Below are 12,555 nucleotides of genomic sequence, written 5' to 3'. Positions count from 1 at the left end.
ATTAAATATGTGATTAATATATGAGAAAAGAAATCAGCCACCACATTCCACCCTTTGTGATACCACAATTAAAAATCACATAAAAACATGGGGATTTCTTTTCCAACTACTGAACATAACATCAGCACTATTGCGTACTCAAAGAAATTCCATAATGTGCATCCTCCCGAAATTCACACTTTATGGTCATCTTCGCTCCATCTGAGTCTCCACCCTTTGTTTGAAGGATGGCAGTTATATCATAAAGGAAAACACAATATGAGATCATATACAGAAATGAAACAGCCTCTGTTGTTCATCTGCAAAAGAAAACTTTAACCTTAGTTACATCAAGCTGCTCTTTCATAAGAACCTGTTGTTTAGATAAGGAAGTCTTTCAGTGTGTGATATATTTTTCCCAATTCATCATTAAATCCATCAACCCATGTTTCCCAATTTATTAATATTTATTTATTAATTAAAAGACCCTCACCCCCAGTGTTATTAGGGATTGAAGCACACATGCCTCACCAAACATCACACACACTCCTTTATGCCATTTGCTTTGCCCTGTCCAGATGTTTGCCATAAAGGACAGTGACTATATCTGTACCTAAGTGAATACCACAAACATAAACTAACTTCACTGTTAGTGCTTCCCGAAGTCTGGGGTAAAACCCACAAGTAGCCATGAATTTCCACACAGCCAACATATATCAAACACTTCTGAGCTACATTTACAACAGAGAGATCGATCTTTCCTCTCTATCTATGCATTGTGCTGTACTCTTTACTACTGTAGACCCATTTAAACAGTGTAAACCCTCTGAAAGGCATTTACAATTATCTTTACTGTCCTCACATCAGTGATTGGGGAAACCAAAACAACCACATTTAACTCTAGAAGAACAACCTCATTCTTTAGGTGCTTCCAGCATGTTTGAGACCTATCAAAATCCCTGAATGAAATGTGATGAACCCAAAATCCTAGTTTAGGCTGTCAAACAACATGTCAAAGCTGAGTACACATGTCAAAAGAACTCACAACTGTTGTTACTATGTTTACTCAGACAGTGAGGGCCAAATGCACTTACGCATCAGGAACTGACATGCTAGAAAATCAGTCTAGCTGTGATGTTCAGAGAGTCATGTAAATGCATATCAGTTATAAGATGATTAGAAATGTCACAACTACGACCCCCTTAACACAAAACCACACGGAACTACTTCAGGCACAACTGCCTGATTGTTTAATCAGGTGTCATCTGCATTCATGATCCCTCTTGGGTGGCACAGAGTCTGCTCTGCAGTCGCTGAGTTGGAGCTTGGCTCTTGTTGGAGGAGGGCGCTCTTTTCACCCCTCACCCTCTCGTTCCAATGCAGCTTTATTGCTGTGCTTCTGGAATCTTCTCATAATGACGCATGACCTTTGACCTCAACTACTGCCTGGGCTGTCAGCTCTGTGTTTCCTATTTCTCGCTGGTTCTCTGAAGACTTCTGATCAGCACCTAGTCTCACTCTCAGTCTGGAGATTCCACCCTTGGGATGATTTCTTCCAGCAATACTCTGGCTGCTGCACCTGTATCTCCCTACTAGAAGGAAAAACTTCTAACCATTTGGAAAATATATCAACCAACATCAATCCACATTTTTCCTTTAGTGAACTTCACTTATAGGTTTTCAAACCCTCATCCGAACATGGGTGTACCGCCTGTAGAGGTTTAATACCTGTCCATAACATGTTAATCCCACAAGTCACAGTAAAAGCCGTGGAGAAAATTGTCATGAAAACTCATGGAAAACACAGAAAGCATTGTTTCATGTCACACTGTTTCATGTTAAACCTGGAATTCCTCCTCTTGACGCATCGACACTCCCATGAGTCAACTCATCAGAACTAGGCTCCTTTCTTAACGAAAAAGGTTAGTTAGATCATTGCCAATGCAACATCAGGGCATCTCCTCCGGAGTAGCACATGTCGGGCCCAATTCATGCATTCAACGGACCTGTCTGTGTTTTGATTAAAATTTTCTTTCCTAATGAAGTCAGCAGTGGGTGGGTGAAAGCCTTCTCTGCACGCTCTTCAAGGCCGCTATGTTTTCTGCCAACTTCTAGCATTTGACATTTTCCAACAATACAGTGTGTTACTATAACCAACAAGCAGCCAGTAAAAACAGTGTTCTTCACACAAAATCAGTAAAACAGAAAAGTAGCAGCTAAAGGGTTAAGTCTGCCCACACTCATGTAAACCTACAGTCTCTCCTCCTCTGGTCTCTGTCATCCTTCTGCTTCTGCAAAAACAAGCAAACAAAAACACACACATCCACCCTTTTTTCACTGTTTGGGTGGATTAGGCATTAGAAGTGACTAATCCTACAATAGTTACCGTCTTCTCAATTTCAAGTCAGTCACATTTAGTCCACATCATCAGTCCAGTTACAGTCCTCTGCATTTGCATTTATACCAATCACATGCATTCATCTAGTCACATGCATTCATAACAATCATTGCTGACAGTGGAAAACTGCGCACAAATTTAAATATCCACTGACAGCAATATTTCGTCATTCCAAAAACAAAAACAATTCTTATTGCTTTTGAAATGGATTGAATCGCTACAATCCTTTTAAACACAGAATTTACCATCTAATATGGTCAGCGTCCTATGTAGGTGAATTTTCTCAGAAGCCAATTGTAATCTAGAGAAGCTCACCTTATATTTGCTCTCAATTAAAGTATTTTATAGCGCTTTTGCTCCCAATCTTGCAGGCCTGCTTTTAAATCATCAATACACAAAATATCACACCCAGAGGGATGATACCTGGCAGGTTTTTCCCTAAGTGCACTGTTACAAAAACAAAAAAACATTTTAGGCCCGGTTCCGGACATGTCTAAGTGTAAAAATAAAAAACAGTCTTTCTCTTAGAAAAAGAAAAACAACCCAAACCTAACTGGCAGAATCAGCCTGGTACTAAAACAAAACCCCAAAATCTACTGGAAAAATAACAGGAAAAGTTTTTGCCTTCAGGTGAAACAACAGGCTGTAGGGATTAGAACCTGCCATGCAGTGTTGCAGTCACTGCGTCTGGCTTTAATTAACAACTGATGCTTACATGGTCTGAAATCAGACTTAAGTGTCACTACCTTTGTTCATTTTCCCCACATCATATTTACTGGTTGCCCACAAGTGCTCCAGAATATCACACAATTCTGGAAAGTCTGGGGCCAACTGATCTAGTTTCACTTGCTAAATACACAGAGAAAATGTTTTTCTTTAGCAGCTGCAGAGTTCAAACAACACAAATGTTCACCATTAAAAGCTTCCTAAACACTTATCAATGTTTTATCACTGGAATGTGAATTTCTTACCCAGGTCTGTGCTTTTTTTTTTTCACAGACCCAATCATTTTATTTAACTTTTCTTTCCTTTTTTTTCTTCCCCAAACATAAAACGTGTAACATGTCATCATGTATTTCTCAAAACAAGTTTGTTCTCATGTAATCAGAGTGTGTATCTGGGTGCAAGCTTCACCCATACATCAGAAACAGGAAACTACACCCTCTGCTACATCTTATTCACTTGTTTTATAATCCAGTCATCTTTCCCTGATCTAATAACAATCAACTAATTTGCAAATCAGCTGATAACCCACTAAGTTGACAGGACAACAGAAATGCATGTTCAAAATATTATCACAAAAGTAAATTACTTGTGCTGCACCAATAATGCAGAAAGCATTGGTTGGTCAAACCAGAATCTCTTTTTTTCTTTCACAAAAGTTAAACTGTTGTCCTGCAACCTAGAGAGTTAATTGTCAGCAGTGGATACACTCAGCGTTTGATAACAAGTGTCTGTGAAATTTGCACAATCTTAACACTGATGACAGATAACAAGCTGATCTTCATTGCATGTGTGTGTGTTAGTAGGCAGGTTTATTGGCTGTGTGTACGGTGGAGCTGCAGATTCAGCAGGGCATGTCCTTAAAGCTGCCTTTCCTTCACATTTCTCTGTTTATGTGTGTTTGTGTGCGTTTTAGTTTTACCTTTGTTGCGATCCTACGGACTCTTTATCAACCTCCACAAGACAGCCGGCCACAGTTTTCCAACCCAATTTTCATGTGTTCTCACATTAACAACAACAGACTTCATTTTTCCTCCATGCTCTCTTCTCCCCACTTCTCACAGCTTCTGTCTCTCTCCTGCATCTGCAGCAGTTCACAGTTGTGGCGTGTCTTCTTCAGCTTTGCCTTTTGTCTTTCACTCTTTTCAGTCTCTTCCTTTGCCATTTCAGCTCCCAGTATGGCAAATGTGAAACTCAAACAGTCTTCTCAAGTCCATTCACACACAGTGATGTCGCTGGCGAACCTCCCAGCTTGTGATTGGGAGTGCATACTTCCATCCATCCATGGTACATGCTGCTGGACCCTTTAAGGTTTAGGGCAGTATTGCTGTGTGTTCACATTGTTGAGTCTTGAAGTCGACCCCGTTGCTCTCAAACTGCATTTTGTCTTCAGGGAGAGATCGGTTGAGCTCAAGCTTGTTCTTCAGTGTAAGGTGTACATGGAGTGAAGCTGTGTAATATTCAGTCAAAACACGGGCTGGGTGTGGTTCCAATTATGTTAATCTATCATTTTGCTCCGGCCGCTGTGCTTGTGGAGGGCGTTGATCCAGTTCCATAGCCACCTGTACAAACACACTAAAACATTTATTTAAGGATGATACTCAGTTATTTAATCATGTATTTAATTAATTCATTATGGCAGTCCTGGCGTTCCATAAGATGAAGCCTCGTGATGAACTGAAGCTTTCCATCACACTGGTCGACTCATGGTCAAAGCATTATGATGATTCATTTGCTCTACTGCGCCATCAAGTGGACGATTCGAGTTAAACAGGCTCTTTGATTATAATGATGTGATGTGTAAACCTCTAAACTGAATAAATTAATTGTTTTCATGGTTATTTATCACGAATATTGTCTCAGCATGTCTGATACAAAAGAGAAAGTGGAAACTATCAGGACAGAGTTTTGGTATGATTGTGTAACTGTGTAATCATGCTTATGTACATCTGGATAATCACACAAACTGTGTGGCGCTTCACTTTTTAATAAACTAAAAGACAGAAATCAGATTATAGGATCTGTAGTGTTGTTTATTTATATTATGGTACTGATCTTTTGTGATATTTATTATATTGTGCATACTTTATTAGGAGATTAAATAAAAAAAATCTCTTCCTTGCTGGTTCCATCGAAGAAGAAAAGCTCAAGTAACTATGTAGCACGTACGCAATCCAATTCCACAACAGTGTGATGGGGAATCCGCTGTGTTTTGCTGCCCATTTTATTTCGAATCTGGCGCGAACCGGCGAGACAGTTCCTGAATCAGTCACGTGGTACGGACTGCCCGCGAGGCCTCGAACGTCACTGCATACGTAATCAAAGCGAGCCTCGATACGTGCTTCACAAAAACTCCCCTGACACACGCTTCGACACACAAGACACATCACTATCTAACAGGGCTTTGGCGCGTGATGTCACGCGGGTGGGCGTGGAAAGGCTTTTGGGCTGATGCGCCATATTTCGGGGCTCAAACGAAAGAGGAGCGAAAGCACACACACATCAGCCATGGTTCGTATTTGCTGTGTGATCGGCTGTACTGTTCGATCACACGACCGGCAAGGGAATAAGCTTGGGAATGGTTTATCTTTTCATTCTTTCCCCACCTGGAAGCAACATGAGGGAGCTCATATAGCGGAACTCTTTATAGCTTAATAATTTTGTTGTTGATGCGCTCGGAGGTTATAAAATCCGAACAAACATCGTATTGAGTGACTTTGCAGACACACTTGCTATGTAAAGATTCGCTAATTCTTTCGCACCACTGTAGGGAAGCCTGCCTATGAAATGGATCAAACAAATCCAGACTGGGTACCAACGCTACACATGAACTCCGAAAAAAGACGACGAACGCAAGGACAACAACAAAGAGCACTAGTCGGAGGTAAACACCACCCCCACCCCCAATCCCTAATTCAAAAAATTGCTCTTAGTGTCCGGCAATCACCACGTAAAGTTTTGAGGATTTATACGGCCTTAATGTGAAAACCGCTGAAAATTCCCCTTGTGTGCATGGAGGACACAAATGGGTTTAAAGTAATATGTTGCTCGATTATCAATGTAGTAGTTTGCATCTACTTTACAACTATGGACACATAATATGACAACGAGATATTTGCAGTTCATTGATAAATGTATAACATTAATTGTGGTGGGGGGTGAACAATAACACAATACTCCTTTCTGGCATCGTTGTATTTTTACTCAGTTGTACATAGAAGTTGTATTCTGTTTTTATCCTATTGTATATCTTATTCTATTTATTCTTATTCTATTTATTCAACTCTATATAGTATTTTTATTTTATTCTATTCTGTACAGTTGTGTACAGTATTTTATTCTTATTGTATTCTAATTTTTGCTATATAACTTTTGCACTGTCCACTTCCTGCTGTGACAAAACAAATTTGTGTGGGACTAATAAGGGTTATCTTATCTTATAATGGCTATTATACTCCACGCACTCCAGCTGACTTACCTTGTTTTGAATGACGACGTACTCACAGTTTAGCGGCTTGAAAATAGCCAAATCTTGCACCCAGCCATTAGTAAACTGGATGCGATTTCTTATTACGAAACTGGTAGTATTTGTAGTACTGCGCAGGGAACAGCGAGCTCTGTTCAGGCTCCGAGAGATGACTCGCTATTTTGGCAGCATCCGGCTGACTGCCGTGGTGAACGCGGCTAACCATGGTTGATAACTGTTGCGCCCCAGGTTGTACAAATAGACGAGGAAAAAAGAAAGGTACTTCCTTTTACCGCATTAGGTGAGCTAAACTGAGTAGCACCATTAAAAGAGCCAGGAGTAAGCAAAACAAGACTGAAAGATGGGACCTTCCAGCCGTCGCATTCCGCTTGTGCAGCGATCATTTTGTATCAGGCAAGTTACCAAATATAAGCTTTCTAACATAAGTGTTTTCATTATTTACTAGACTATCGTTGCAGCTATGTGGACATAAAGCCCACATAGCTGCATGCATAGTGGGCTTTATGTCGTGCTTTCTTAGTTAGCAAGCTCTAAAGTAGAAATACTGAAATGTTTATGTTTATTTTGTAGGCAGAAAGGCAGAGAAGGCATCTACAGAGGAGATAAGAAGAAAAATGAGACTGGATGTGTTCAACAGAAGACAGACAGCAAAGCTAAAACGGATAACACAAATCAAGCTATCTGCAGAAGACATCCCTCCAAGGTGAATATATCAAAGTCTTTCTCTGGGTGTGACTTAATACCAAGGAGTGCTGTCAAGTAAGCATATTGAGGCTGGGTGAGGTGAGACTAACGCTACATGATAGTGAAACTGTGTTACTTTAACCCTGCTTTAGGTGGTGGAAAACTAAAAAAAGCTACAATAAACACATAGAAATGATTTTAACTTTAAAACTGTTTTTAAAAGGTTCTTCTAATTCTTGGAGCTGCTTAAACCCTTAGCACATAATGCACTCTTTATTAATCACATTTTCACCCACTATGCATTTATACACCTCTCTGAATTGAATCATTAGTTATTATTAATCTTGCCACAGCGTGCCTTTTGTTCTGTCTTCCTCGCCTCCCCACCCTCTTGATTCTGACTGTTATAAGGGAGTGTTTCTTTCCCCACTGTCACCAAAAACATGGCCCATTTTCTACAAAAATCAACAAAAAAGAATGAACATGGTTTTGTTTTCTCTCTTATCAGGGACCCAGCAGCCAAGGATGCAGGACCAACAACCCTTGATGGTCAAAGGCGGCTTATTAAAGGTGCTGTCCCGACACTTTTTCAGTGGAATAGATATAAAGTTGAACCGCCGCGGAGTAGTGTTTGGGAGAGAACGGAGCGATCCCCTGAACTAGTTCATCCTGGGGATCAAGGTCAGCACAGTGTTACAACAGATCATGACTACTGCTCATTTCCTGAGCCGTCAGCAGAAGACCTGTCCAAAGACCTGGAGAGTCTGAGGAAGGAAATACAGGAGTTACGTGTCCAGCGAGAGTTTGGGTTACAGCGGTTTGCTGGTTCCGACACTGACATCCAATTCTATACCAGGTACACCCAAGTTCTATTCAAGCTAACTGTATATAATATATATGTACAGTTAGCTCATACCAAGGTCACCATCACTTAAAGTTCAAGTGTTTCCAGTCTTCATGTAAACAACATCAATATTTACTTTTTGTCTGCTGATTGTATGTTTCATGTAGATGCACCAAATAGCGTCTTAATCAGACATTAATTAATTTCAATGTGTGATGTTAATTAATGATTGACACGATGTTTGTCTCTCTTGTGAATAGATTTCCAAGCTATAATCATTTGATGGCATTCTGGGTTTTGATTGAGCCTTGCATCTATAAAATGATCCAGGCTTCAGGAGCCAAGTCAGCTGCCACCACGGACGAAGAAGTGTTGACACCTGCACGCACACAAACGGTAGGCTATGGCTTTGTTGGTAGTTGGAACTAGAGGTGCAATGTTATTGTATTTATGTAGCGTAATTTTTGGGCTACAAGCAACTACTTTTTGCACAAGCTTTGAACCCTTTCAGTCAGGTGCAGCTTTTCTATGGATTGTTCATGATTTTTGTGATATCGTAAGAGGATTTGTTTTGGTTTGTTCCGCTGTTGTACGGCACTACGTTGGCTGGTAGAAGGGCATGTGATCAGACACACAGTATCGGGGGACAAGAGTCGATGTTGGTCACATGTCCGTCCACCAGGCAACGCAGTGCTGTAATGGCAAGCGCGAAAAACAAACTTGATTAGCAAGAGGAGTATTACAGGAGCAAAGGAAGCTTTCATTCACAAACCCTCAGTATGGCAAACAAAAGAAATGCATATGATGCAGCTTTCAAATTAAAGGCAGTCGATTTGGCTCTCAGCGAGGGGAAGTAGAGCTGCTGCACGTACCCTTGGTATAAACGAATCAATGGTGAGACGTTGGAGACGCCAGCGTGACGAACTGGCTCAGTCCAAAAAGACGAGAGCTTTCAGAGGAAATAAGAGCAGATGGCCCAAATGTATTGAAGACTGGGTGAACACACAGAGAGCAAATGGGCGAGGTGTTTCAACTGTGCAGATCCGACTGAAAACAGTCGCCAACGAAAAAACGAAAAGGACTGTCCATCAGGGCGCGGACTGTGTGTCAGCAACTCCCTCCCGACTATGCAGAGAAAATAACAAACTTGCGCAAATTCACACAACGAAAGATAAACGAATATTCCATCGGACCAGATGAGATCATAAACATGGATGAAGTGCCGTTGACATTTGACCCGCCCCTTAGTAGGACTGTTAACAAGTCCTACTAAGACTTGTCCTACAACTCATATGAGGACGTTTGCAGTGTGTATATAAAGATAATAAAAAGAACTTTATTTAGTAGAAAAATAATAAAATTCAACCCTGACAGTACAGTATGGTGTGCATAACCATTACAGCAACCATTTACTTTGACAACATCACATTGTATTCTGATATATAAAGTGTTTTATTCTATTGTACACAGTGTCTTATTCTTATTATATTATTATTAATTAATAAGGGTCTATCCTGTCTTATCTCACAAAACATTTAGCCAAGAAAAGGATGATCTTACTAGTTCATAGCTTTAGGAGTAACATTTTCCCTTTTGTTTTAACCTTTCAGAGGCAGCTGCTCCAGCCAGTCGACGAGTTCTTTCTTTTCCTGGTTTTCCTGTCTGTTGGTTTGAAGGAGAGGGACCTGGCTCATCGATTCAACATACACCAGTCCACAGTGAGCCGCATCATTGCAACATGGACAAGTTTTCTTGCCACTGCACTGGGGTCTCAGTGCATCTGGCTTACACGTGCAGAAGTGCAAGCTTACCTCCCTAAGGAATTCAAAGGTTTCTCAGACACCCAGGTGATCCTTGACTGTACAGAGCTGAGGTGTCAGACACCATCCTCACCACTTCTCCAGAGTGAAACGTACTCTTCATACAAATCCCACTGCACGATGAAAGCCCTGGTTGGCATAGCTCCACATGGTCCAGTCACATTCATCTCTGATCTGTACGCAGGTTCGGTTAGTGATAAGGAACTATTCAAACAATCAGGCATTGCTGAGAAGTTGACAGAAGACATGGCAGTGATGGTAGATAAGGGCTTCCTGATCAACGATTGTTGTAAATGCAAAGTGTACCGCCCACCTTTTCTATCCAAGCAGAAGAAGAACCAGGTTAAGGAGACACAGGCCACAGTCAGACTCAGGATACATGTGGAGCGAGTCATTAGGAGGATCAAACAGAACAAACTTTTTGATGGCATCATCACCATGTCACCTGTTTACAATATCAACCAACTGTTTGCAGTAGCATGTATGCTGTCAAATTACCAGAACACAGCATTAGTGAAAAAAACAGGTTAAGTGAGACGAGATGGAGTTGTCCCAAGGAACCAGTGCCAGTAACTTGTGCTATGCATGGAGCTTTAAATACTTACTATGTAAATAAGCTCTGCAAACATTCAATGTTATAATGTTTTTGATACCATTGCTAAAATAAGAGTTTTCTGGTTTCACACAACAGTAAAATATTTTTTTAAAAATTCATGAAAAGTTTTGCAAATAAAATATCACTTTGTTCAATCCAGCCTGAAGGATCTGTTTTTCTTTTTGCTGTTGCTTTCACTGTTCATTTTTTCAAACGGCTATTTTGACGCATATATATGTAGAAAAAGAAATAGCCTGCTTATGCACAACTGTATCCATGTATATTCTTTGCACTAGGTAGTCCTTCGGTGCATACACAATTTAAGCTACGGTCACACTGCAGGTCTTAATGCTCAATTCCGATTTTTTTTTTTTCTCAAACACATTTCATTCAAATGTGACTCAAAACAGATTAGGTAAAAACACAGGAAACATTAGTCACCATCTAGTTTCCTGTGTTCCTGTGCAGCAGTATCAGTTCTGTTACAAGTGAAGTATGGCAGTCCATTCTCCCTGCAGCACGGACTACACTGCCCATGAGGCCACATGCTTTAGGTCGATACCCGTAACACTCTGCCTTCATATTAAATCATTTTGGAATAAATTTTTAAAAATCTTTCTTCACGTCATTATGCGGCCTTAAGTAGAGGTGACATGGGCCGTGAGACTGAGACCCAGGTAATTCCACCGGTGTGGAATAACCATAGAAAAGGCATAGCCTCTGATAATCTCTCATTCTTTCTTATCCAATCCATCCAACTTTATTTATAGAGCACTTTAAAAACAACGTGGTTGTCAAAAGTACTTTCCAGTAAAAAACTGTGATAGAAGTTAAAACCAATTAAAATGTCAAAGAATAATAATAAATAAATAATAAATAATAATAAATATTAAAATAAAGATAAAAATGAATCAGTAAAATGATTTAAATAGATAATAAAATATACAGTAAATAACAGTCATTACTAAACTGCAACATCGTCCAAGTGACTATCGGTAAAAAACACTACAACCAACAGGTGGCAGCACACCCCTTTCTCCTCAATAATACCCCACGATAACTTTAAGGCCTGTTTCTGTTTGCTCAGTTTTTAAAAACAAAAATCAAATACAGATTTAACAGCCTCCAAATGTTCTGCTGCTGCTCTCTCAGTGCTGATGAAACGGGTGTCGTGTATGACAGCCAGTAGAGTTTGTTGTCTGTTTTTACTTGATTTCTGTCTCTGTGTTCAGAAACAGGAGATTCAGACTTTGGCCGTAGAAAGATCTCAGGCACAGTGGTACAGAAGAAGGACGATGTGAATCTCGACTCTGTTGTTTATAACTTCTGTAGATAAAAAAACAAAACAAAACAGCAACAACAGCAAGCACAGCAGAAAGTAACAGGCCAAGTTTCAATCCAACAGATGCATCCTCTCCATGTCCTCCATCCTCTTTCCTTCCATCCTCCTTCCCTCCATCCTCTGTGTGTCCTCCTGTCTGACCTGCAGGTGAGAAACAGGTGTGAGGTGTCAGCTGTCAGGTAGGTGATGAGTGAAGAACAGAACAGAATCCATTTCCTCTTCAAACTGCTGTCAGACATTATCTACTGCACTCTGATCACATCACTCAGACCAGCTGCTTTCTACAAAGTCTCATCAACAACATCTTTAGAAACAAACATCAACAACCAGGAAGCAGCTTCACCTCTGATCACACACACACTCAACTCTACTCACTCACCTGGAGGATCAACAACACTCAGGTTGATGCTGCAGATGGGGTCTTTATTTCTTCCACTAACGTTGACACGACACTCGTATGTTCCAGTGTCATTAATCGTCACATCCTTCAGAATCAAAGACACGTCTCCATCCTTCATCTGTCTGTCCTGTAGAATATTGATGGTTCTTTTGTGATTCTAGTAAATGTTTATGGGTTTTCCTCTATAACTCTAAATAAGCTCATGCTGGAAAAAATAACAGATGTCCTTTCCGAGTATAAACTTTTATACCACACAGACCATGCATTACTAGGCGTCGACTTT

At 40.4% G+C, this 12,555-nt stretch overlaps 1 protein-coding gene across 1 annotated transcript; it reads left to right on the top strand.

The window, feature by feature from the left end:
- The first annotated feature begins 5,320 nt into the window (after positions 1–5,320).
- On the top strand, positions 5,321–10,689 carry LOC120437654. The gene is made up of 6 exons (XM_039608181.1): positions 5,321–5,611; positions 5,871–5,984; positions 7,158–7,290; positions 7,780–8,127; positions 8,376–8,511; positions 9,726–10,689. The coding sequence occupies exons 1-6, from the start codon at positions 5,515–5,517 to the stop codon at positions 10,464–10,466; spliced, it is 1,569 nt and encodes a 522-aa protein (XP_039464115.1). The 5' UTR covers positions 5,321–5,514; the 3' UTR covers positions 10,467–10,689.
- The last annotated feature ends 1,866 nt before the right edge of the window (positions 10,690–12,555 follow it).

This window comes from Oreochromis aureus, linkage group 3 (assembly GCF_013358895.1).
Source record: "Oreochromis aureus strain Israel breed Guangdong linkage group 3, ZZ_aureus, whole genome shotgun sequence".
NCBI lineage: Eukaryota > Metazoa > Chordata > Actinopteri > Cichliformes > Cichlidae > Oreochromis > Oreochromis aureus.
This window is presented reverse-complemented; position numbering and strand designations above follow the sequence as displayed.

Excerpts from the sequence above, each read along its gene's own strand:
- LOC120437654 (XM_039608181.1), top strand. The coding sequence starts at position 5,515 with ATGTCACGCGGGTGGGCGTGGAAAGGCTTTTGGGCTGATGCGCCATAT. Across the intron at positions 5,612-5,870 it reads GCACACACACATCAGCCATG|GGAAGCCTGCCTATGAAATG; the intron begins GTTCGTATTTGC and ends GCACCACTGTAG. Across the intron at positions 5,985-7,157 it reads ACAAAGAGCACTAGTCGGAG|GCAGAAAGGCAGAGAAGGCA; the intron begins GTAAACACCACC and ends TTTATTTTGTAG.